Below are 24,795 nucleotides of genomic sequence, written 5' to 3' on the forward strand. Positions count from 1 at the left end.
GTTCTGCTCTTCCCGCCGCCGCCCTCTGTGTGTGTGGAGTTTGCATGTTCTCCCCGTGCTGCGGGGGTTTCCTCCGGGTACTCCGGTTTCCTCCCCCAGTCCAAAGACATGCATGGGCGGCTGATTGGTATCTCCAAAGTGTGCGTAGAATACGAATGTGTGTGAATGTGTGTATGTGTTTGTGTGCCCTGCAATGGATTGGCACCCTGTCCAGGGTGTACCCCGCCTTGTGCCCCATGCTCCCTGTGGCTCCAGGTTCCCCTTGACCCTATAGGATAAGCGTTATATAAGATGGATGGATAGATCTCCGCTACGCGTTCTAGACACTCTAGATTGGATGACAGTCCAATCTACTTATTGGCTTTGTTTTTGTTAGGCTGAAGGAAGCAGGAGAACTGAGAGGAAACCCACGTTGACACGGGTAGAACATGTGAAACTCCGAACAGTATAATTATACTATTAAACAAAACGTTCACGATATAAATACTGTATACAGGTTGCACTTTGGTGTTAAATGATAAAGGCCACTAGGTGGCAGCTAAACAAAAAAAAATCTGCATTTGGTGTTTTGTTTGTTTGTTTGTTTTTGTTTTATTCCCAACATACATAGTTTTATTCTAGAATCCTAAACCACAGCTACTCAAATCCAGTCCTACAGCATATTACTATTTAAACTCATTGTCACAACAGACTTTAATGGGATTATTCTCTGCCCAGTTTTAGCCTCCACTTTACCCTGTCCTCCAACAGAACTTACTTGTACCTGGACACATTGGGTCCATTCTCAGCACAGCAACGACACTGACATGGTTCGTGAACATGTTGTTGATGCGAGTGTCACTGTTGGGTTGAGAATAGTGTGTTCTTGCTGTGCTTTCCAGATAACGCAATCTACACGTGCAAACCGTGTACTCTGCCCAAATTACACTCACGTACCCACGCCCATCTCACGCACTGTCAGCGTCACTACTGCACTGATAGTACACATCCATTACGACAAATGATATCGGCTCGGCAGTGACGCTGCGGTAGGAGTTCTGGAAAAATGAAAAGGGAGGTGTGATTAGTGTGCGTACAGTTTGTTATTATACCACAGTGTTGGTTTTAAATATACTCGGGTGTTAAAATAGTTAATGTCTTTAACTGGTGAGGTGAAAACCCTGAAAAGCTTATTCCATCTCTGTAAGGATGCAATGTTTACCATTAGCTAATTTGCTAACTTGTCGATTATGTTAGATATCCGAATTGATGCTAGTCTAACCTGGTATTAGCAAGGTAAACAGGCTAACTTGCAATTGACAAATTGGTTGATTCTTGAGGGTTTTTTTTTCTTTCCATCATTGATGAACCTCATCGGATGCTAAACTCGAAGATTTTTGAGATTTCAAATGAGTCACTTGAAATATAAGTAAGATTCATTTTTTTTTTGAAAATGTAATTATGAGTACAAGTAATCCTTTTTAATAATGTAAAAGTATATATATGCCATAATAATACTCAATTATAGGAACAAAGTGTGATTACTTGAGTATTTTCCACCCCTACATTTAACATATTGTACACACAAACATGCAACAAAGACAAGATCTCACATCCTACCCTCCTCATATACCCCCCCCCCCCACCATCAACCCATACTGCACATATTGTAGTTATTGCACAAATTCTTAGTTATCATAAATATAGTTATTGCGCAAGTTTGTATTTATTGCACAAATTATTAGTCATCATACATATAGTTATTGCACAATTTTTTAGTCATTGCACAAATTCTTACTTATGCACAAACCACACGCGCTCTGTCTTCCCCGTCAGTGGGCGTGGCCCTGACTCGTCGCGTGCTAAGGGCCCCCCCCCGTCACGCAGATCTGCGGAACGCTCGTGCGCACTCCAAACACTCTAGACACGCATGATGTGAACGTGAAACTTCAGTTTAAAAAGTGCAGCTGGAGCTGAAGTGGGACAGAGAGACACATCGGAGACAGGCAGCATGGACGGAAACGGGGGCGAGCACGAGAACGTGGACGTGCACGCGGGGAAAGGAGACCTCCAGCACAGGTGAGGAAGACACAAGTCTGTCTGTCTGTCTGTCTGTCTGTGCACACATCATAGTGTGAGTTAACAGGAGAACTAGAGAGGAGAAATGATAAGGAGATAAACATATCTACCTCCTCTGATTAAATCACTCATTATTATCCTTTAGAATGTAATAATACTAATAATATTAATAACAACAACAACAATAATAATAATGTACTAATCATTTAATAACACAAACTCTCAAAGGGTTCCTTAAAGTTTTTTTTGCATTATTAAATTGCATAGTCTGTCATATCCTGTCTTATAGGAAAACACTGTTGTGTGGTTCTACGTAGAACCTTTAAAGGTTCCCCAAGAGGGACGAACCTACCCAAACAAAACCATTTACTGCTCTAGACTGAACTGTTTTTCACCCAAGAGTGTATTTTAGGACCTTTTAGATATCTTAATACTTATCTTCTTGTGTGTGTGTGTGTGTGTGTGTGTTTTTACTTTGCACGCTCGTAAACTATCTTTATTTATTATTCATTCTATATTATTTATTTACTGTTTGAGTGTTTTTAGTCAATTTATTAAGATTCTATTTTTGCACATCCTATAAGATACAACTATGTCTAAATAAACGGTGCTATAAACACAAAAGGCTGGATCTAGTACCCTAATAAAACCCTAAAAATGTCCTCTAGTGTGTGAACCCTTAAAGGTTTTATGAAGAACTGTCGACCGCCTATGAAGTGAAACACCATTAAGAAGCAAAAGAATCCTTGAGGAAGCCAGTATTTTAAAGATGTTATTACTCGTATTGTTTTATGACGTGCTTACAGTATCCATAGGAAATTGCCACAACGTATAGCATCTGATTCATTTCGCCCGCCGTTTGTATACTAAGTATTCGTTGGAGTTTTGATGCTTTATATTTGAATACTTATTCAGGAGTAACCCGTGTGCTGAACATGTGATCAGAGTTACACAGTCATGCAGTTTAAATAGGACTGCTGCACGTTCAGGAAGGGATATTGATTTCGCTCACAATGTAAGGAAGTAAACCTTTCAACTCTGAGAATTGATTTTTCTTTTGACATGATGCACGTTTTCATGGGATTCACCTACAGTCTCTGTCTCATTTTTCGCCTTGGGTCATCCTTCGCTGACGTTCTGACCCAGCCGTGTGGTTGATCTATAATAAGCACAAACGTGTACGGTGATCAAAACAGCGTCTTGGCAAAACCGTGAATAATTGATCATGGCGTTTATGGTACTAGGAAGGTGATTCATCTTCATTACACTGGCAGCGATGCTAGTGGGTAAAATTTCCTGCTGGCGTCCAGAAGGTTGCAAGTTCAAATCCCAGGAGTGCAGAGAGCCACTGTTGGGTCCTTGTGCTTGGATTGGGTTCTGTCTCAGTTGTAATGTGGGATCTCAACCTGAACAGTAGAAATAGATTTGCCTCTGCAGGTGCAAGCAAAGGTCTGCAGCTCCACTGAGTTTGCCGGGTTGACGACACTGGAGCTGTCTGGTAAAATATTAACCGTAACTCTATACGCTCTGAGCTGCTCCACAGCTGTGAGTCTGCCATCTTGAACTCCAGTCTAACAGAGATGCTCTAATGGCTGATATCGTAACATTTACACACTTTATCTTAAGAAACAGCCATCAACAATGAATCAGAACTGGGGGAATCGCTATCCGGGGGTGCCAAAATATTCACAGGAGTTTGAATTCTGATTTTCAGTTACGCTGTTTGGACTAATCATGCACTGTAGATGAAGTAATGCCGTTGTTTGTGTGTGAGCTCCTCAAGCGACATGCTCCTCTCAAGATGCCACAATCCCTTTAAGACTCGTCTTACGCGAGCTGTGATGACGGCACCGTGTGTTGCCGGGTGTTGCTGATAACAAGAACTGCAATGTCCTGATATGAGACACATCACTGAGAGCAGAACGAGTCTGAAGGGTCAGCCTTTGCAGAATCAGTGTAAACAAGTGTGGAATCTTTTCCGCAAAATTTTTTATAGCGACAGATGACTGACCACAAGTCGATATATGATAGAAGTGAGGAAATGTTTCGGGGCGACGAGTGGCAATTGATCCCATCGATTATTTATTATGCAATTTTCAGAACTGTGGGAAAATAACAGTACATATTCTCGTGTACATAGCAAATACTGTAGGGAATTCATAAAAAAAAAAAAAAAAAAAAATTGTGTAGACTTTTCTTAATTGATAGATGACATTTGTTCGGTTTTAATCCTGGTTTCAGTTGTGTTAGTACAATCGTGATTGTAAAAAATAGCTTTCCTAGGTGTGTGTGTGTCTGTGAAGACATTCTCAGAGTTAAATCATGTTCACCGAATTACCTATTACACATAGACAAAATTAGTAATAGTTTCAGTATTCAGACTGGCACTGAGCTTACATGGCTAGTCAGTGGTAAACAATAGCATTTATTTGCTAGCATGCACCGGTTGCCCTCCCTTTGACATCTTGTCTTGTTGCCTGTGAGCTGTAAGGAAATTGAAGAAAAAAAAAATAAAAATAAAGGAATTGTTGTTTTCTAAACTGTAGTTTTAAATGCTCTGTAAAACAGCTAGCTAGCTAGTTGGATAAACACACAGTAGAGTCAGTTAGCTGATTTAGCTAGTTATCTAAAGAGTGAGAGACTTCAGTTTCCTGCTTTTTCTGACATATAGAGTCATTTATCCAGTCACAGTATATACTGAGAAACACGCAAGGTTGGACAGTTTTGCAGAAATGACCATTTATGACATTTATATCTTTGTTTCATTTGCCGTGTTATTCAACCCAATGCTAATAAAATTACATCAACAAGCTCTGCGTTTCCTTAACATTACTCCAAAAGGTTCATTCTTTTAAAACAATATGTTGGTCCACAGAAGTAATTTTCCCTTTGTCTCTGCTTTAATTCCAGTGTGTTTGTTAACAAGAGTGTGGCTCTGGAGAAAATAAAGTGCTATGGCTTCGACATGGACTACACTCTTGCTGGTGAGTGCACTCTTGAAGGTTTTTAATTGGACCCGTGTAGACTGTCAGACAGTTTCTAATTCCTAAGATGTCTTACAGCCTTCAGTAAAGTGGCTTAGGCTAGCAAGTGGAGACTCTGGGTGGGAGGGATGGCGTACTCTCTCTCTCCCTGTCAATCACAGTGATACTAGCCAATGATGTGCCTCTGTGAGGTCATATACAGTATGCAGAAGAGAGCAGATAGGCCTTTTCCCCCCCCTGCAGTGTGTGTTACACTGCCCTGTGATGCAGCATGAGCAGCAGGTTGAAAATATGTGGCTTCATATGTTTTGGAAGAGGCACTTGTTAGCCTTCACCCTCTCTGATTGGTAGCTGCTGTATGATAGCGGAGAGAATTGGCAGGTGACAAAAAAGTGGGGAAATCCAAAATGTAATGTAAATGTGTAAAGATCCTGTGCCAGATGACATTTTCATAGCCCTGACTGCCAGATAACTCCATTCTTTTCCCATGCAGTATACAAATCTCCTGAATATGAAGACCTGGGGTTTGAGATGCTGAGAGACAGACTGGTGTCCATCGGCTACCCACACGAGCTGCTGCGCTACACGTACGACCCCACGTTCCCCACACGGTGAGTACTGAGGGATCTTTGTTAGGTTACGTTTGACTCTTTAGTCAAATATACTAAAGGGGGGTTAATCTATTTTTGGATCTAACTAGGTTTCATCTTTCTCCATGATCTATTTCTTAAACATGTGCAAATGCCTGTGTGAAGCAGGAGTGTATTTACAGTTGCAATCAAAAATGATTCAACCCCCATTGCAGGTATTTCATGTATTTCATGTATTTTCTGCCCCTAGCCAGTTCAAGTATTTCATGTGTTCCATTAGTTGCATCAGGTGTGCTTGAGACAACACCTGTTTTGCATATTTGTGCTGTTCTGAGGGATTCTATTCAGGGGGTTGAATCATTTCGAAACTACAGAAATCATTATAAGTTGCATTTTTAGTTTTTAGAATTTGGGGAAACCACTTGAAGCATTCGTTGTGTTGAAATATTTCAATCGCTTTTGTTTGATTTGTTCTTTGCAGACAGCTGAAAGTCTGTAAATTTTAACAATAAACCTAATTTGCAATGGGGGGCTGAATCATTTTGATTGCAACTGGAGCTATTACAACTAGTAGAGGTATAGGGAAATTGATTTGGCTGTAAATCATGATTCATAATTTGAGGTTTCGCAGAAAATTGTATTAACAACAACTAAACCATGATAAACCAGACTTACTGACAGAGTAATGATTATTGAAATAACTAAATAAAACCAAGGAAGGTTTAGTACAGGCCTTTTATTCTGAACAACATCTAGACATCCAATTAATGTCCTGCATAAAAGTCTTTTATACCCGTTTTTCGCGTCTTTTAGATCAGTAGTTTTCTAAGGGGGGCCGCCAGGGGGCGCCCGGGAGCCACAACAATTTGGTGTAAAAAATAAATACATGATTTTTTAAATATATATATGCATTACTATAACATGTTATTTGTAACAATACATATTAAAATCATATTTGCTGTACCTAACTTTCTAATTGCTAGACAGATAAAACATTCCTAATGTAATGTAATGTAAAGATGTAAGATGTAATTATTAATTAAAAAAAAAAGGTGGATATATTCAGAAGTCTGTATTTTTAATGTGTTAAAGACATATTGTGAAAGGGGGGCCTCGGTCAAATGTTAATGCCATTTGGGGGGCCTTGCCCTGGAAAAGTTTGGGAACCCCTGTTTTAGATGTCTCACTAGGGCAGGATTAGATCCAGCTGTGCCAGTAGACACCATGGTGTTTTATTTATTTATTTACCCCCCCCCCCCCCCCCCCCCCGTCTCTCTTTTCATTCTCCTTCATGTTCTTTGTGTTTCCCGCTGTTCTACAGAGGTTTGGTGTATGACACGACCTACGGGAATCTGCTAAAGGTGGACTCGCATGGAAACGTCCTAGTGTGCACACACGGCTTTGTTTACCTGAAAGGGTAAGTGAGATCTGAGTGTGTGCTGAGTGAACATGACGTGACTATCGGCTCCTGTACCTCGTGCTAAAAAGAAAGAAAGAAAGAAAGAAAGAAAGAAAGATCCACCAGACTTTAGTACTGAGCTTATGGAAAAACCTGACATGAAGAAAGTAAAAATAAATCTTCAGTGAGCGAGAGAGAGAGAGAGAGAGAGAGGGAGAGATTGAGAGAGAGGACATGTGTAAGTAAGTTGGAGTTGTGTTAATCCACAATTCAGGGAAGTAATGTAGAGGCACCGAACAGTTTATTTATAGTGTGAATTTATTCGTGCTTGTGTGTATGTGGCTGTTCACGCTATATTTTCCGTAAATATTCTTTACCGCCTCAATGAAGCACATACTGCCGTGTGGAAAAGTTCTCCTCGGATGGAACAAAGCGCTCTAAGCAGTTGTCAAGCGTCGAGCAGGTTTATTATCACCATGAACACCGGATTCCTGAAATGCTTTTTGAACATAAAGTGTTTGAAATCATCCAGCTGCTCGGTTTTACGTCGTATAATCCTGTCTGGGTCAGATCAGATGTGACCGTATGTTAAGAAACGTTAGACGGGTTTCTGTGCCGGAGCCGGTGAGCCGCTCGGGGATTTGAGAGCGAGAGCGTGTGTGTGGGATTGATGACAGGAACGGTGAGACAAGGAATCCCACATGCTGATTTTTCTCATTTCCCTTTGAAAGTTTTCATTCTAGTTCAGGTTACTGAGTTTAATTTGAGTTTAATTTGGTTTTGGGTTCTGATTTTAATTTGAAAACAGTCGCTTATCATTCTAATTAGAAAGTTTTCAGTTCCAATCCCACATGGACGGTTTAGTGGTTAGCACGTTTGCCTCGCACCTCCGTGGTTGGGTGCGGAGCTTAGCACTCGCATGTTCTCTTTGTGCTTCGGGGGTTTCCTCCAGGTACTCCGGTTTCCGCCACAGTCCAAAGATGTGCATTGTAGGCTGAGTACAAATGTGTGTGCGTGTGTGTGTGTGTGTGTGTGTAATTGGGCCCTGTGAAGGGTTGGCACCCCGTCCAGGGCGTCCCCCGGCTTGTGCCCCAAGTTCCCCGGGATAGGCTCCAGGCTCCCTGTCACCCTGTGTAGGATAAGCGGCACGGAAAATAGATGGATGTTCCAATCCTAGTTTGAAAGCAACTGTGTATAAGTGATAACATTTCTCCAACTCCAATCCCAATAATAAAACAATGATCATACAGTAATTGCAGTCTAAGATTTTTTTGTTCCAATCCTAATTTGAACATGACTATTATTACAATTGGAAGGGTTTTGGTTCTAATCTTAAGTAACTGAGTATATATACTTCCAAATAGAACATTTTAGTTTCTAATCCCAATGTGAACCTTTTAGACCCCAGTGGCAAATAATTGACTATGATTCCAATTTGAAGGTTTTTGGTTCCAGTTCCAGAGTGAAAACAATTGACACAAATTCCAGTAACAACACTTTTGGTCTCAGTATCAAATTTGAAGTCTGTCGGTTCCAACCTTGAATTTTAAGGTTTTAGGTCAAAGGCTTTTGCGGTCTATTTGAAGGACTTTTTTTTTTATTCCAGTTCCAATTTGAAAACAACTGACAGTAACTCCAGTAACAATATTTTTGGTTCTAATCTCGACTTGAAAGTTTTTGTTTCCATTCCTGAATTTCAAGCCCAATTAGACTGCGTCTGCTTCCTGAATTTGAAGGTTTTTGCTTCCAATTGTAATAATTAGATTATATTTTTAAAATGTCAAAAGTCATAAAAAAAAACAAAACGTTTTTACGAAATGAGCGTTTATTGAATTGTTCAACAATTAATCAGTGTTTATAATTCATTTATTGAAAAGTTATTAATTATAACCAGAAGCTTGCAATCTCATCATGTTGGTCACTGCTGAGAATAATGTTAAAGCTCTTCACTGCTATTATAATGTGAAAACTTTTTTTTTTTTGGTTTCATTTTAAGTCTTATTTCAGGATCTGGTAGCGAGTACATATCTCATATATATATATATATATATATATATATATATATATATATATATATATATATATATATATATATATATATATATATATATATCTCCTGTTTGTGAGAATGGCGTGTGTGAAATTTGTCAGTGGAAATAAATAAATCAAGGGTTTGTGCACGGTTAGATGTTCAGACGTTTCAGACTGGGCTTGTTTCCACTGGCACACGAATGCAGCTGTAAACATCTCCGTACAGAAGATTATACACGTTCATTAGTAAAAAATCGTGATTTTGGTCTCTGTGGTGAATTTATCTTGAATGGCATCGTTAGTGTACTTTATTTAGCAGTACGGGCAGAATTAGCCTGTAAATGATTCGTAAAGTAGTAAAGAAGAAATGGCTGCCTGCTAAAATCAGCCGTAACGGTTAGAGTCTGAAATGAAGAAACACTGAACTGAACCAGGCATACTGGGGTAATATTGTATAGATATACAGGGCTTATAAAGGGTGTTATCCTTGCGTATTTACAGTATAACGTGTGTGTATGTGCAGAGTGGAGATTCAGCAGTACTACCCCAATGGATTCATCCAGAGAGACGACATAGCGCGATTCTACATCCTCAACACGCTCTTTAACCTCTCAGGTACAACAGCCTTTCCATCTGCGTACAAAAAACTTACGTATGTAGGGAAATGAGCACTATATACACCTAGTGCCCGGGTTATTAGATGTATTTACCACAATAGGACCATTGCTGAACAGATATTATTCAGGTCACACTGATATGGTAGTGTCAGTGTTACTTCTGTGTTGACGAATAGTCAACTAAAGATCCGTTAAAAGACACGATTGGATGCAACAGGATGATTCAGACACTGTGTAGGATAAGCGGTCTGGAGAATAGATGAATGGATAGTTATTGTGAAGAAAAAGGTGTCTGTCTGTTCACTGTATACATGCTCTCTCCAAACAGAGACGTACCTGTACGCGTGCCTCGTGGACTTCTTTACCAACTCCACCCGATACCAGACGTGAGTGAAAGATGCTTCAGTAGCACAGCGGATACAGTGCATTTATCTAAAACATAATAGTTTCCAGAGATCATTTAACATTATTGATAAATATGTAGGATCCATTAAAATTCCATTTGAATTTGATTTAATTTGCAGAAAAAGTTGGATAAACTGTCTTCCTCTATCTGTCTGTCTGTCTGTCTGTCTGTCTGTCTGTCCTTTCTCCAGCCACCAGCAGGGATTTAAGCATGGTGACCTTTTCATGTCATTCAAAAGTATGTTTCAGGACGTTCGAGACGCAATGAATTACATTCACGACACGGTGAGAGTACACTCGCACACATTCTCAGACACACACATACACGCTGATTAATGACTAGTACAGGCAGAGACGAGGAATAATTTCTCTTTCATCTATATGTAGTCAGGTTACCAAGACATGCTTGGTGTCTGTCGTTTGCATGTGAACTTTTGTTAACAAGTAAGAGGCACTACTTGCTACCAGTTTACTTATTGAATTCGTCTAAAAAAAGGATTTTTCTCCCGAACTACAGGGCTCTCTGAAGGAGAGGACGCTGCTGAATCTGGAGAAATATGTGATCAGGGATGTAAGTGATGATCTCTTAAGTGTGTTTAATGAGGTGTAGATGTTCATTGAAGGTCTTGGTATATTTCCATAGGTGATACTCTGAATCTTGGATCATTAATCTTAGTTTAATTGTTCTTCCTGATTAGCTTAAAGTATTGTTTCTCTCTCTCTCCTTACCTCTATCTGATTTAGCCTCGAATTCCCGTGATGCTGACCCGCATAAAAGAGGTTGCGAAGGTGTTCCTGGCCACCAACAGTGATTATAACTACACTGAGGCAAGTGTCTCATGGTTCGGATTAGTTTCTAGGATCAGCTCCTTACTGTTCCATATATATCAGCACCCTTACTCATACAGTTGTCTACAACCAATGAAATAAAGTCATGTCTTTTCCTTTTTCTAACCAGGCCATCATGAAGTACATGTTAGATTTTCCACCTGATTCAAAGGTGGGTAATCGATTTATTTGAACGATTTCATCAATGTGAATGCCTCTGTTACTTCATTTTCAACAACTTTTGCGTCATGTTTACATTTATTCATTTGGTAGAATCCAATCCAAGCACACATATGAGCAGTTCATGGTTCGTTTAGGGGGGAAAAAACCAAACCTACAGATGATTCCTGTAGTGAATCGAATGTAGTGAATCTGCCAAAACATTTCAAGTGTCCAACATTTGAAGTGTCCAAAAACAGCTACCCCTACTTATTATATTCCCTTTATATATGAACCTAATGGATTTGGTGAATATAATATTGGCTGTATATATTCCTTGTAGTACCCAGAAAAGTCATGGCGGTCGTTTTTTGACCTGGTGGTAGTGGACACACGGAAGCCGCTGTTTTTTGCTGGGGGGACGGTGCTGAGACAGGTGGACACGGTACGACTTCTCTTCCAGACTTCTCTTCCTGTGTGTGTGCTACGTTAAAAAGGAAGCTGTGGAAAATGACCTTTAACAAAATATATGTGTGTGTCAGAACTCCGGAAAGCTGAAGATAGGAACGTACACGGGAGACCTGCAGCACGACACTGTCTACTCTGGAGGTAGGAAAAGTTCTTTATCCAGTTTCTATAACTAGTGTCTCGGAGACTGGCAGGGTTGCCAGATCTGCATGTTTGAAGCAAGGCAGTGATCATACGTAGTATAAAACTCCAACACTATGACTGGTTTTCCATGGTTAAAAATGTCATACAATACACTCATGTTCGGTTTTTATATTCAATCCTGTGATATTCCTATGTCAGGTTCCTCAGATATCATCTGTGACTTGCTGGACGTGAAGGGGAAAGAGATCCTCTACGTGGGAGACCATATATTCGGGGACATTCTGAAGTCTAAGAAGCGTCAGGGTTGGAAAACCTTCCTGGTGATACCCGAGCTGATCAAGGAGCTCCAGGTGTGGACGGACAGGCATGGTGAGCGCTCATGTAGTAGTCCGCGGACGAAAGAAAGTTCTCACAGTGACAGTTGTTAGTTTTATTCAATATTAGCGATGCTAGCACGGAAGGAAAGCACTGTATTAATTACAACCAAACTACTTTTAAATTCATAATGATATAATTATTAATAATTTAAAAAATTTTTTTATAACACCGCATTTTGCAGACAATTTTTTTTATTGATGAAAGAACATACCATACAGTTTATCTCTTTATAGTTAAATGTAAATGTTCATAAATGTTCATGTCATCACTTATAGTTATAAACAGACCCTCACTAGCCTCTTCCTCTCTGTCATGAGTTAATAAAACAAAACAAAAAAAGTTTGCTATGCTAAAAAATGCATGCTACAGAGAAGCTAAATCCTCTGTCCTGAGGACTTTCCCATCGCTTTATTATTTACTTCTTGTGCCCTGTCTGTATTTTTTTTTTTTTTTGTATTTTGTTATTTTCTAAAGTTATTATTATGTATGTACAGCAGTTTAGACAACTATTGTTGTAAATGTGCTTTATAAATAAATCTTGCTTACTTACCCACTTACTTACTTACATACTTACTTACGTACCTACTTACTTACCTACCTACTTACTAACCTACTTACCTACCTACCTGCTTACTTTCCTATCTACGTACCTACTTACTTACTTACGTACCTACTTACTTACTTACTTACTTACCAACCTACTTACCTACCTACCTGCTTACTTTCCTATCTACGTACCTACTTACTTACTTACTTACCTACTTACTTACTTACTTACTTACTTACCAACCTACTTACCTACCTACCTACTTACTTTCCTATCAACGTACCTACTTACCTACTTACTTACTTACCTACTTACTTACTAACCTACTTACCTACCTACCTACTTACTTTCCTTTCTACGTACCTACTTACCTACTTACTTACTAACCTACTTACCTACCTACCTACTTACTTTCCTTTCTACGTACCTACTTACTTACTTACCTACTTACTTACTTACTTACCTACTTACCTACCTACCTACTTACTTACCTATTTACTTACCTTCTTACTTATTTACTTACTAACCTACCTACCTACGTACATTCTTACTTATTTGCTTACTAACCTACTTACCTACCTACTTAGTTAATGATAGAAAATTAATCAACACTTTCTGACCAAGCTGGTATACTCTGATAATCTGTTTTTATGACATGACCTGTTGTTTTAAAAAATAATAATAATAGAACCTGACAGGACAGAAGCAGTAAAAATGTCTGACAGATACTTTTAACCAAATTGTCTTTGACCTGAGCCAGAATGTAATCCAAGCCTAGGACTGAGTAGAGTAGCTCTCTGGCAGTGATGGCATTCACACTCCCGGACACTTGATTTTGAAGGAACAGGGAAGAATTTTACCCGTAACCCAAATAAGCCTTCTTATAGCCTGAGCAGTGAGGTTAAAGTAGCTAGCTGTGATTTTACTAGATTTAAATCACTTCCACTGTTCAGTTCTATCTTCAAACTGAAAAACATGGTCCAGTCTGAGGTACTGCATGTGTGTGTTGATTTACGCCTTACTTCTGAATTTCATTATCCTCATAACTTCAGTGCAAAACTAAAAACAGAAACCACACTTATCATCACACTGAAATTGTCTGTTTGAGGGCTTGGAGGTCAATTGTGTATTTGATTGTACTGAGTTATAAAGGAACTGTGTATGCTCTCTGCAGAAATGTTCGAGGAGCTGAGGCAGCTTGATATTTACCTCGCCGAGCTACACAAGTGAGTATGACTTGGTCAGTATGTTTGCGTCCATAGCATATATAACAGTATGACGTGCTGATGCACGACCTGACCAGCAGATGGCAGAGAAGTCTTCCACGCAGACTGAGTGACTCATCTCCTCCTTACTCTCATTCCAGGGATTCGGCCTTCGGAGGTGGATCGGATGTTAATCTCATCCAGAGCAAGGTTAAGGTGAGTCCTGCATCGTTCACATACTGTATGTCATTCATACCATCAGTTTAGTGTGGATGGTTTCAGACTTTAAGCATGTACGATGCTGCATGTGTGTGTGTGATCTTCAGATGGTGACTTACGGGATGGAGCTGTGTTATGGAAAGATGGGAAGTCTGCTACGCAGTGGCTCCACAAAAACCCTGTTTGCCAGTCAGCTTCTGAGATACGCCGATCTGTACGCTGCGTCCTGCATCAACCTGCTGTACTATCCACTCAGCTACCTGTTCAGAGCGCCCTTCGTAGTGGTAATCAATAATAATAATAATAATAATAATAGAAAAAGAATCTTCCAGTGCTGTTACACTATATTCTAGTCTGGTTCAATGGATCATATTCTACAATTTTGGCTGCATTTTATTAAACGTATCGTTGTCTCTACTATAGTGTATACAATTTGGTATTTATAACATAGCATTTCATAATGTATTCCATTTTTATTTGATCTTTATGGCAAAGAGAACTGAACAGAATACGGTAAGAAACAACCATTAATTAATTAAGTAATTAATTAATCAATCAATCGATTAATTAATCAATCAATTCATTCATTAAAGATCAAAAATACCTTTTTTTTTTTTTTAAAATTAAATAGTGTGCATATTGAATCGTGCATGATAGAGGAACATGTTTTACATACGAACTAGAGTAACCTTCATTCATCAAACAGTTACAAAAAAATGGAAAAAGAATTTGTTAAGAAAAATGAAATAGAAATATATATATTTTTAACTTTTATGTTTCGTGGTGTTTTGTAACCGAGTGGAAATACTTGTACTTTCAAAACGCTAATATATTTATATTTAGCTTGCGAATTACAGTCATCATACACACTTAAAAATAAAGGTTCTTCAGTGGTTCTTTACAGCACCATGGGTTCTGCGAAGAACCTTCTTCTTGTCAAGAACCATTTCATTGTATAGGGTTCTTGAATTGTTAGGCTCTTTGGAGATTAAAGAAGTTCTTTATGGTTCGTTATAGGCTCTTCAGAGCAGGGTGTTGGTTCTTCAAGGTATCATCACTTAACAGGTTAACGTGAAGCCTATAAAGTTCTTTGTGGGACTGGAAAAGGTTCTCCTGGCATTACTTTTAAGAACCTTACTTTGGTTCCTTAAAGCACTAACTAAGGGGTTTTTTGTTTTTTTTAGAGAACTTTTTACGATAACATGTTTCCTTGTGGCACTGCTATGAAGAACCATTTGTGGGTTCTATAAAGCAGGGCCACCGGAGCAACAGCTGCCATTTGACCCAGCACTTCAGGCAATAACAGAGACGGGTCTGAAAAACCAGTTGGAAAACCAGTTAGTTCAGTTGGGGAGGGGTGCATGTCATCTAACGGGGTGCACTTTGGTGCTCACTACTGCTTAATAAACGTGTGTTCAGTCAGTATCGCTAACGTTTCAGTATTTTAAGTGACGTGCACATTCTGTATTCTGAACCGATTACGGGAACATTTTACACAAACTCCATGGAAGTTGTTTCGCTGCAAAAATGTTCAGCGATACAGACAGTGACAAACAGCCTGTCGCGGAACATGAACATGGCTTCGATTTTTCAAACAGATTTTAGAACTAGTGTTATCTGACTTTGTGAACGAATCTTTTGCTGCCCGAGGAGTAAAATGCAAAATGTTGGGTGTGAGGTCGAAACAGACTACGCCGATGTTCATTTAAAGGTGTGTCACACCCTGGCTCCATAACAAAACATATAGTCAGTCTGTATGTTTTTACAGACAAATGACAGATGTACCTCTTCTCTCAGACAAAAAATAATTGCCCCACCCCTTTTAGAGTAGTGGCGCCACCCCTGCTATAAAGCACCAGTGAATAGATGGTTCTCTTAAGAACTTGAGAGTAAAAGGTTCTTTGTGCAACTTTAAAGGGTTCTCCTATGGCATCAGGCTGAAAAAAAAAAAATCCATTTTACTTCTGATTGGAACCTTTATTTTTTTAAAGCGTGTAGACGTTATAAGGATGTTTTGAATGTTTAGATCGCGTCGGCCGATTGTGTATTATTCGCTCTTTTAGATGCCCCATGAGTCGGCTGCGGACCCTCACACCAGAGACCTGTCCGTCCCGGATCTCTCAGCCATCCTCCGAAACACATCCATCAAGGTGGGAGTACATCAAAGTATACTGAATTCACCTCTAAACGACCGACCCTAAAAAGTGCCATGACAAGATTCACGATTTAGACATGAAACGCTTGGATTTATTACAAATAACAAAACAAATGATTCGTCAAATCAGTGAGATTTAATTCTTCGTCCCAGTTCTATATTAATCTGCTGTTTCTCTGTCTGAACAGAGGCGGTGTCAGTGTGACGGTGAGAACTGTGGGCTGGAGAACTGCGAACAGAACAGGAGAACGCAGCCATAACTGTGGAGATGTGAGCGTCTGAATGCCTGTACGCTGATTTTTATTATTATTATTATTATTATTTTTTTACGTGGCTTAGAATTGACTGTTAAACCCAGAGAACCTACGCAATATACTGCACTCCTACCTTATAGGAATACTTCACATGACAACGCTAGTTTTGCTAATTAAACATAATTATTCGGAGCGAACCTGTTGTAACTGGCCACTGTTGGACATTATTAATGATGAGCTGGGCTGTTGGATGAACTGTTCCTTGGAGCTCTTTAAATGATATTTGTACAGTAATTTGTCTGCTTGAAAGTGAAGATTTGAACCCATCGACGAGCAAAGCATTTAAAATGTCACATGACGGACAGTTACGTCAGAATCGGATCGGTTATCTATAACAGCACGGCTCACGGTGATCCGTCGGGGCTGACGATGTTTATTTATTAAAGAAGGACATTTGAATTTTTCTAAGAAAAAAAAAAAGGTTCATGAAACAAAAAACGGAGCTTGTCGTGTTACCGAGAAAACCCTGAAAGCACAAAGTCCTCAGTCCTCAGACTGTTACGAAGCATTGTAACAAAGCACCGACACTGGAGACTCCTTCCGCGAACGTTAAACGAACATCCTCTAACAGAACATCCTCTCCATACCATTGTTACTATGTTTAAAGAAGGAGCACATTAATATCATTTGCACTGATTTGTATTAAACCCAGAACTATTGTCGGAGCTACTGTTAGAGAAAAATGACTCAACACCTTCTGAACAATCACCACTATAAAAACACAACCGAAAAAAATATAACAGCGACTAGCTTTTATTTTGAACTTCGTATTTTTGTTATTTTCAACAATTTCATTAACGTTAATGTTCTAACGAAACGCAATCGTGTAGTTCATCCATCTAACGTAGAACGCTAAATTTGGTTAGCTATATCTGTTGTGCCGTGGTGAGTGTCGTCACGGGCACTAATATTTATCACGTATTGTCGTCTCGTTATTCTGACATGGCGTGAACACACACTCGGTCGTCTGTCACAATGTAAATCAGTGAAAATGCTAACATTCAGTTCTTATAGAGTGGAGCTCCAAAATGGAGACCCCCACCCCCCCCAAACACAGCAAAATGAAGATCCCAATTTAAATGGTTAAAGTTGTGTGAACACAGTTGCTAGGGAAAGTGAATGCAGAGCAGAGGATTAGCTAGCTAATGACTGAAGCTGACGACTTAGCGAGCTAGCATGTTGCTGTTCAGTTGTTTATACAGACAGTATAAAAGGCAGGATGACAGTGGAAACCAGACAAAACAATCGACAATGACAACATTTCTCTCAGATGTGTTAGTAAACTAGTGAAAGAAAGACGCCGTGCGAGTCAAATTCAACGTCGCATCACGCTATATGTTGAGAAATTTCCGGATCTCGTCGAAAGGTGTCAAAAAGCTCCAAGGTCGGAAGTCCATGTCGAATCTTTTCGTAATAACAATCGTATATGAACGTAGACGTCTTGCTTGCTAAAGACAACACCATTGCGGATTTAGCTTGCGGTAAAGTGCCATGTTCTGGGATTAGGTTCTGTTTTTTTTTAACAACATGCACTATCATGAAAAAAGGGTACTATTCCTTGTCGCTGGAGTGGTACCATAAAGTGTAACCCTTTGTACCCTTAACGTATCTTTTTGGAAAGAAAGGTAAAGCACAACACTCCATTTATGTACCTTAAATCTGAAATTTTTAAAGGTAGAACAGGTGTTATATATATATATATATATATATATATATATATATATATATATATATATATATATATATATATTAAAAGGTACACAAGATGATGATACAACTGCAGTGACAAACAAAAGTACATGCACAGTCGAGGTCATAAGTTTACATACACCTACCTGATTGCTGTAAATTGTTCTGAAGCAAAATAATAAGAATATACACCGATCGTCCCGCTCAAAAGTTTACACCCCCCTGGCTCTTAATGTATCGTGTCGCCTACTTGAGCATCAGTGAACGTTTTGCACCTTTTGTAATAGTCGTGTACGAGTCCCTCGGTCGCCCTCAGCGTGAAAAGATGGATCTCGACATCATATTTGGATGGAAAGGAGTTAAATATGCATCAGATGCCGGAAAAGCACAGAACAGTGTGCAGTTTAACTGCTCAGGACAGACAAGGGACTCATGAACGACTCGTTGGTCATCCAACGACACAGGGTATTAAGAATCGCGCGTGTGTAAACTTCTGAACGGGTTCGTTTGTGTAAATTCAGTTCTTATTGTGTCTTGTGGACTATATGTAAACATCTGCTATGTGAAATAGTTTATTCAGGACAGGACTAAATATATATTTTTTAAAAAACCCTAAATGCAATTTCAGTTTATCATCCCGCTTATTTTTATTATTATTATTATTATTATTATTATTATTATTATTTTTAAGTGAACATTTTGCGGATTCTGCAAGGGGTATGTCAACTTCTGACCTCAACTGTAAACTCAGTGCTTATTTTTTTCTGAGAGTAATGTATTAATAAATGTGTCTCCATGCGCAGTAGTCATATATTTTTACTCTTTTGTTGTGTTACGATCATCCCGATTGATCGGAGACCATTTCTGTGCGATTCTCCGACAAACCCAAATCGGTCTGGTGTAAATAACGCAGAACCATGAGGTGTTCCTCAACACTTCAGCAAAGAAGTCCTAATACTATATCACACTCATAATATTCCCATCGTATACAGTACATTTCATCCAGTACTTGCCTTTAAAACAACATTCTTCATAGTGAGGATTGAAGATGAGCACTATGACACTTAAGCCACTTATCTCAGGTTCAGGTTGTTATTAGGTGAAGAAGGTGTGTGAGAGAACTGTGCAGTGTATGAAGTGTTCATGAAGCCCTGCTTTAAGAACATGAAGATTTACTTGCCTGCGTGCAGACCACAGATATTCGTACATGTATATAACTCGCCATCAAATGTTTCTGGATAGATGTAGTTTTATAACTGCATTCAGAGATAGCTAGTGTTAGAGGTGTCGATTTAGTGGTGGTGTTTTTTAAATACATTTATAAATAGGATTGAAAAATCCTGTCAGAAATCTAAGAAAAAGGTGTATATATATTCCTTTAAAAGGATATATATATATATATATATATATATATATATATATAGGCTCAAAGACTCACACTCCCGCAGCTGCTCTCAACTACATATATAGATTCGACATTCCTAAAGCTCCGCCTTTTATGGTCTGTCATCGGCTAAACCTGCTCAGTGCTTGCAAACGTCTTTGAAAGGCATTATATAAATTAATTATTGTTGTTGTCGTTATTATTATTATTATTATTACTCCTAAGAAGAGTCTCAGGATTTTTTTTTCATGCATCGTATAATCTTATGTATTAAAACAATGTTATGTCTTTATTGAAAGTAACTCTATTGTGTTTCGACTTCCTTTGTTCCCTGTTAAATTTGTTTTTCTTCTGAAAATTATTATATTATATTATATTTGAAATTTGAAAAGTATTATATAAAGAGCTTAATAAAAACGTGTTTTGATCCTACTAGATTTTTCACATGGCACATCGTTTCTTTTCAAATTTACATATTATATATATATATATATATATATATATATATATATATATATATATATATATATATATATATATATATATATATAAATATAACAGTACAGACTACTTATGTTTAAAATCCACTAATAAAATAAGATTAAAATGTTTTGAATAAGAAAAGTTTAAAGTTTTAATTTTATCACCACCAATTGCAGAGCAAAAAAAAAAAAAAACCCCCAACTAATTAATTATTAATTACTGAAAACCCTTTTATTTTTTTTTAATTTTTTTTTTTTACACTTAATTGAATACTATGACCCAAAGGAGCAAAATTATACACAGAAATTGTACTGTAATTGTTGTTATATGTTTTCTTGGTGTTATAATTGACTCGACCCTTAGCTTTTATAAACAGATAAATTCCATTGTCAGCTTAGGATTTCTGAGCTACAACCTATTCTTAGTTTTAAAAAATATTATAGATAAATATTCATGCTCTTTTATCACATCTAGATTGGACTATTGCAATCTCACCTACAGCTTGTTTACTGACTGGCAAAAATAAAGGGGGGGGGGCATATAACTCCTGTATCATCTCTTCACTGGCTGCCGGTTCAATTAATTGATTTTAAGATTCTGTTATTTGTTTTTAAGCAGTACATGGGGCGGCTGTGGATCAGGTGGTAGAGCGGGTTCTCCACTAATCGTAGGGTTGGCGGTTCGATTCCCGGCCCACGTGACTCCACATGCCGAAGCGTCCTTGGGCGAGACTCGGAACCCCAAGTTGCTCCCGATGGCAAGCTAGCACCTTGCATGGCAGCTCTGCTACCATTGGTGTGTGTGTGAATGGGTGAATGAGACACAGTGTAAAGCGCTTTGTAGAACCGCTAAGGTTAAAAAAAAAAAAAAAAAAGCGCTATATAAGTGCTGACCATTTACCAGTACATAACTTGACGCCACATTATATTACAGATCTCATAAGCCTTTATATTTCATCTAGGTCTTCGAGGTCTACAAATCAAATGTTGGTGTCCCTCGGTCTGAGCATAAGTCACAGGGTGATGGGGCGTTCTACCGTGTCATTCTACCGTGTTTCGATTTCCCGGTTCCGAAGCACTTTGGTCAACTCTGTTGTTTTTAAACGCGCTATATAAATAAACTGAGCCGAGTGTTTTTAGTAATTTAGTCCAATCAAGTTTAAAATATTAGACATGAGAAATCTATAGACAGACCAAATCGAATAAGTCAATAGACATTAATGAATATATCTGATATTACTACCATGCAGTGGAATTGACTGAAGTTGCAGCTGAAATCACACACTTTCTCCATCAAACTGTCCACTACAAAGTTGCTTGTATTCTGCTACCTCTTCCATGATTGTTTTAAATCCTTCTGTTTTATCTATGAGCTGTTGATTAATTTACCGAGCAGTCGTGTCTCATTCAGATGAATTTTTTACTTTTAGTCTCAGCTTTGAATTGTGTTTACAGAAACCCATTCACTGAGTTGGAGATCAAACCAGCGCTAAATTTTTTTAATTCATTTACATAAACCTGCAGCACTAATTTAGTATTTACTTTTTTAAAAAAAAAATGTATTATTATTACATTTATTACGGTATGACATGATCATGCTACATAATTAATGAAAAACATGTAGATATTTCCAGTATTTTTTGTTTTCTCGCACACTTAAAATTCTTTTTTTCACTTTTAAAACCTCGTGTATGTAATGTACAAGATTTTTTTTTTTATTTATTTTTAAAAAAAATAAAAGTGTAACGTATGTTATTTACCTGTGGAAGCAAAAAAAAAATTTTGGGGATGCAATTCTGCTGCAAGATTAAAAAGGCAAGAGGATGACGCTGAGCCTAAAAATGTATCTCTGGGTCTTTTAAATCTAGGAAATGTAAATAAATAAATAAATAAATAGAATAGAATAAAAATAAAAAATCTACTTGTAAATGAACACACACACACACACACACACACACACACACACACACACACCAGATATTTAGGCATAACGGGATATTTTAAAAGTAAGAGGCTGTAAAAATAAATAAACAAACAAACACACTTCCCAAAAAAGTAGTAAAGAGTGCCAGGATGTATAAGATGAAAACAGCGACCTTTGTCAGTTTTGCCGAAATGAGAGATTATGAGAAGAATGAGATTATTTTCTGAAACGTAACGCTTTCACACGATTCATGACATTAAATGGCTGTAATAATCTATCAGTACGCTTATCAGTATCACCATTATCTGTGTGTTTGGTATAGTGTCCTACCCACAGCTTCTTTTACACACACACACACACACACCATCATCCATTCCTCACATTCCACAGTTTCCCAGCAGCCATTTGAAACACGCCCCAACAAGCTGCATTCTTTCCCAAAGTGGCCGAGGGTGTTGCGTTCCCTCCCCTCCCCTCGGCTCTTTCCCACCCTCCCTTCAGTCCTATAGATAAACCGAGTTAACATTTAACCTGACACATATTCCGTAACCTTGCCGGGCTACAATCCTGTTCTCGTTCAGACTGCAACAAAACGGGCCGAAATTCTACAGAGCATCTCGGATAGTAAAGAATTCGTGAATTTCAGCTCCACAATTTCAATGAAATATTATATCTGAATATATATATATAAAAAATTTTTTTTCCATTTTTGAAATGATGAGAGTGAAACGAAAACCTTTAACCTGCAACATGAACTAGAGAAAGAGTGAAAATCTCCTGCTAGCCCATTGTTCTCAATAGCTCCTTCGACTCATGCAATTTTGTGACGCATTTGTATTTTTTTTTTTTTTGCAATAAACAATCCGAACTAATTCAAAATTTGACTCGTTTCGTTTCATTTCATTCGACAATTGTATTAAAACATTCCCATAACAATAATTACATCCACAGCTATGGAAGTGAGAGCTTTACCCTGGGACAATAACGCTGAACACGCACAGAAATTCCTCCTTAAATCTTAATTTACAGAACATTTAACTATGAAGTTTTTTTCTCCAAATTCAGACGCCATGTCTCGAACACGTGATCGTTTTCTCCAGATCCGCAGCATTTGTTGAAGATGTTTTTTTGCAACAACAACAACAACAACTAAAAACGCCCAAAAAAATTCATAACTCTGCTATGTAAACTTAAATTGTCATATGACCTAACATACAGAAAAAAAAGGTACTGTGCAAGTGAGTACGAAGAATTTATTATTATTTTTTTAATGATGGTTTTTATGTCCAGCTGTACTTTTCATTTTGATTTGAATAGTTATGGTGAGGGTTCTTTTTGTCTTTTTAGAGTCAACTTCTTGTTGTGTTTTACTACAACTCCTTTATATTCATAAAGATAAAAGATCATTAAATAAATAAATAAATAAAATAAAATAAAAAGTGGAAGGACGCTGTCTAGGCATCTGACGGCATGCTGCAGAACGACGTTCCAAACCAAACCACTCCTCTTTTTTTTTTTTTTTAAATGCACGTCAATGAAATGAAATATGCATGAAAGTAGGCTTAGCCCATGAGCGATACAGAATATCCTATAACAGGGCGGCACAATACATCATTTAATAATAATAATAATAATAATAATGCTTCATTTATTGAGTACTTAATAGTTTACTAGTGATTGCAATATTCACAAAGAAACCATGAAATTGTGCCAGAGGTTTCAAATGATTTGTGTTACGATCGTTATCAATATGTCATTTTGGTCAGACTAATGTTTACTCGTGTAAAAAAATTTGATTCGTCAAGAGATTCACGGAATTGTTTTAATATATTTGCACGTAGGACGAAAAATCACTAACTTTCTCCTCTACATGAAATAAACGATACGAGACTCCTCAGGCGTCTACATTTCATCGAATCCAAAACGTCTCGCAGTTAAGGGATGGGGCATGTACAGACCTGGCACACTTTTTTTTATAGTTATACCACCTGTAGCACTTTCTCACACACTCACACACACTTCAGGGTATATAGTTTAAGCAGACTGGAGCGCATGGAGGCAGTTAGCGATGCAGAGAGAGGCATTTGGCAGTCCCGGGCCGTGTCCTCATCCCCTCCCCCATCACTTCGCACAAGTGGACTTCTCTAACCACATTCCTCTAAAAAACACTCACCCTTCCCACCACAACACAACAGGATCTCTCTCTCTCTCTCACACACACACACACACCTCTACCTCTGCTCTTGTCTCGAGGTTTACTAACAAACACATCACCCATGAGATCACCATATAAGCATCCAATGTTTCACAAAATTAAAAATATATTTTTTTCCCAACTGATCTTCACAACTGTGAGCAATATTACAAAACTGTAAAACTCTCCCTAAACAGACCCCCCCCCCCAAGTGTTACTGATAATACCGTTTAAAACATTGTGATAGATCACATCACTGATCATCAGCCTTGTCCAATCCTTTATATAAAAAAGAAGGGGGGGAAAGAAAAAAAAAACAAAACAGATACTTGAATGAACATTTTAACACTTTTATTAATTCACAGAGCAAAACTACAGGAAAAGCGTCACAGCTCTGCTATACTAAACTTCCTGCAGGTGGTCAGCTGAACGCGGCCGGAGGTTAAATGCTATGACAATACTATTGCACTGCTAGAATGGATGGTACAGTAGTGCAACATCGTCAGAGCAGCTGACCTCAGCACATCAGCACGTGCGCGTGGCTGGAGGACGGCCATCTTCCCGGGCACAGTTCCCAATTTTCTTCTGTGACTACAGGGCCCCCCCCCCCAAACAGATACT

The 24,795-nt window shown here is 38.3% G+C and overlaps 1 protein-coding gene across 1 annotated transcript; it reads left to right on the plus strand.

Annotated features, from left to right (window-relative positions):
- The first annotated feature begins 1,850 nt into the window (after positions 1–1,850).
- nt5c2l1 (5'-nucleotidase, cytosolic II, like 1) lies at positions 1,851–20,006 on the plus strand. The gene is made up of 18 exons (XM_017489589.3): positions 1,851–2,058; positions 4,969–5,042; positions 5,536–5,653; positions 6,954–7,049; positions 9,586–9,677; positions 10,008–10,065; positions 10,276–10,369; positions 10,602–10,655; positions 10,829–10,912; positions 11,043–11,084; positions 11,415–11,516; positions 11,614–11,680; positions 11,882–12,052; positions 13,783–13,834; positions 13,975–14,029; positions 14,140–14,316; positions 16,096–16,182; positions 16,376–20,006. The coding sequence occupies exons 1-18, from the start codon at positions 1,991–1,993 to the stop codon at positions 16,445–16,447; spliced, it is 1,563 nt and encodes a 520-aa protein (XP_017345078.1). The 5' UTR covers positions 1,851–1,990; the 3' UTR covers positions 16,448–20,006.
- The last annotated feature ends 4,789 nt before the right edge of the window (positions 20,007–24,795 follow it).

Source organism: Ictalurus punctatus, chromosome 16, assembly GCF_001660625.3.
Source record: "Ictalurus punctatus breed USDA103 chromosome 16, Coco_2.0, whole genome shotgun sequence".
Taxonomy (NCBI): Eukaryota; Metazoa; Chordata; class Actinopteri; order Siluriformes; family Ictaluridae; genus Ictalurus; species Ictalurus punctatus.